Source organism: Chenopodium quinoa, unplaced genomic scaffold (assembly GCF_001683475.1).
Source record: "Chenopodium quinoa cultivar QQ74 unplaced genomic scaffold, ASM168347v1, whole genome shotgun sequence".
Taxonomy (NCBI): Eukaryota; Viridiplantae; Streptophyta; class Magnoliopsida; order Caryophyllales; family Amaranthaceae; genus Chenopodium; species Chenopodium quinoa.
This window is the reverse complement of record NW_018745105.1, coordinates 3,616,383-3,617,551: the sequence shown is the minus strand read 5'-3', so window position 1 is coordinate 3,617,551 and position 1,169 is coordinate 3,616,383. Positions and strand designations below refer to the sequence as shown.

General features: G+C 40.3%; 1 protein-coding gene across 1 annotated transcript; it reads right to left on the bottom strand.

Annotated features, from left to right (window-relative positions):
• Positions 1-443: 443 nt before the first annotated feature.
• LOC110709956 lies at positions 444-1,169 on the bottom strand. The gene has a single exon (XM_021888205.1). It carries the CDS (start codon positions 1,167-1,169, stop codon positions 444-446), a length of 726 nt encoding a protein of 241 aa, XP_021743897.1.

Below are 1,169 nucleotides of genomic sequence, written 5' to 3'. Positions count from 1 at the left end.
CCAAAAGTTAAAAGATACATAGAAAATAAGGCAATCTTAATCTTAATTAAAAAAAAAAAATGCTACCTCGGTTCCACCCGTTCCTTATTATTTGTAATAAAGGATTATTTTATTTCTCACAAATGACACACCTTTATTTCAAATAATAAGAATAGAGGTGGTATTAGTACATGGACATATGGTTATGAAATGTGTATGGAATGCTCAAAAGTTATGATTGAGATTTGAGAAGATACATTTGACCTAAACTAAACTTTTTTTTTTTTTTTTGTTTTTTTTTTTTTTTTTTTTTTTTTACAAAGGGAACTAAGAATCTTAAAAGCGAAAAAAAAAAAGAAAATGAATGACGAGCCAAACCAGCCAAAAGATGAGCATAACCAATCTTTGATCTGGAAACCTTCAGAATGTCAAACCTCTGAAATCCCGCTACCATCTGCCGAATTTCACGCAAAACCCAATGGCCGGACTGAGATTGAATCTGACATTTGACCCCAAAGCAACGTCCTAACTTGACAACAATCCGTAAAAACTCGAACACTGGAATATCCTTGGTCCCAGGTATGCCGTAAACCCAGCAAACAGGCCAGCAGCTCGACATGAAGAGCCGAAGAAGAAAAACCCGCTTGAGCCCCTCCTCCGATAGGTGGGGAAGAAAGATCAGAAGATAAGTACCAACCCATTCCAGCTCGATGATCCTTATCGCTCCAAGAACCATCAAAGGTAAGGCAGATGTCACACTCTACAGTAGGATCATTCAACCTTATGAAGTGAGGTAAAGAGGGACCAAACCCTGGAGGGCAAGAGGGCTGAGAAAGATTAGACAAGTCTCTGGCCTCCTTACTTCTAGCAACCCAAGTAGCAGCCGTAGCAAAAATCCCAGCTGGAGAATAGACCTCCGAACGGAAACGGAGGTTGTTCCTAGTTAGCCATATTGCCCATAGAAAAGCCAACAGACAATCTAACCCACTCCAATCCTTAGAAGTTGCAAAACTGGTAACTGCCTCTGTCAGCCAAACATTGAAGTCACAATCCAAGGTCAAAGTCCGAAGCACAACCAGAGGATGAGACATCCGGATCAAGCTAGTAAACTCACATTGTTGAAAAATGTGAGCCACTATTTCAACATGGCGATGGTAGAAGCCACAAATAGTATCCAGCGGAACACCCAT

Bases quoted from the DNA above. Each gene is read 5' to 3' on its own strand.
- LOC110709956 (XM_021888205.1), bottom strand. From the start codon at position 1,169: ATGGGTGTTCCGCTGGATACTATTTGTGGCTTCTACCATCGCCATGTT.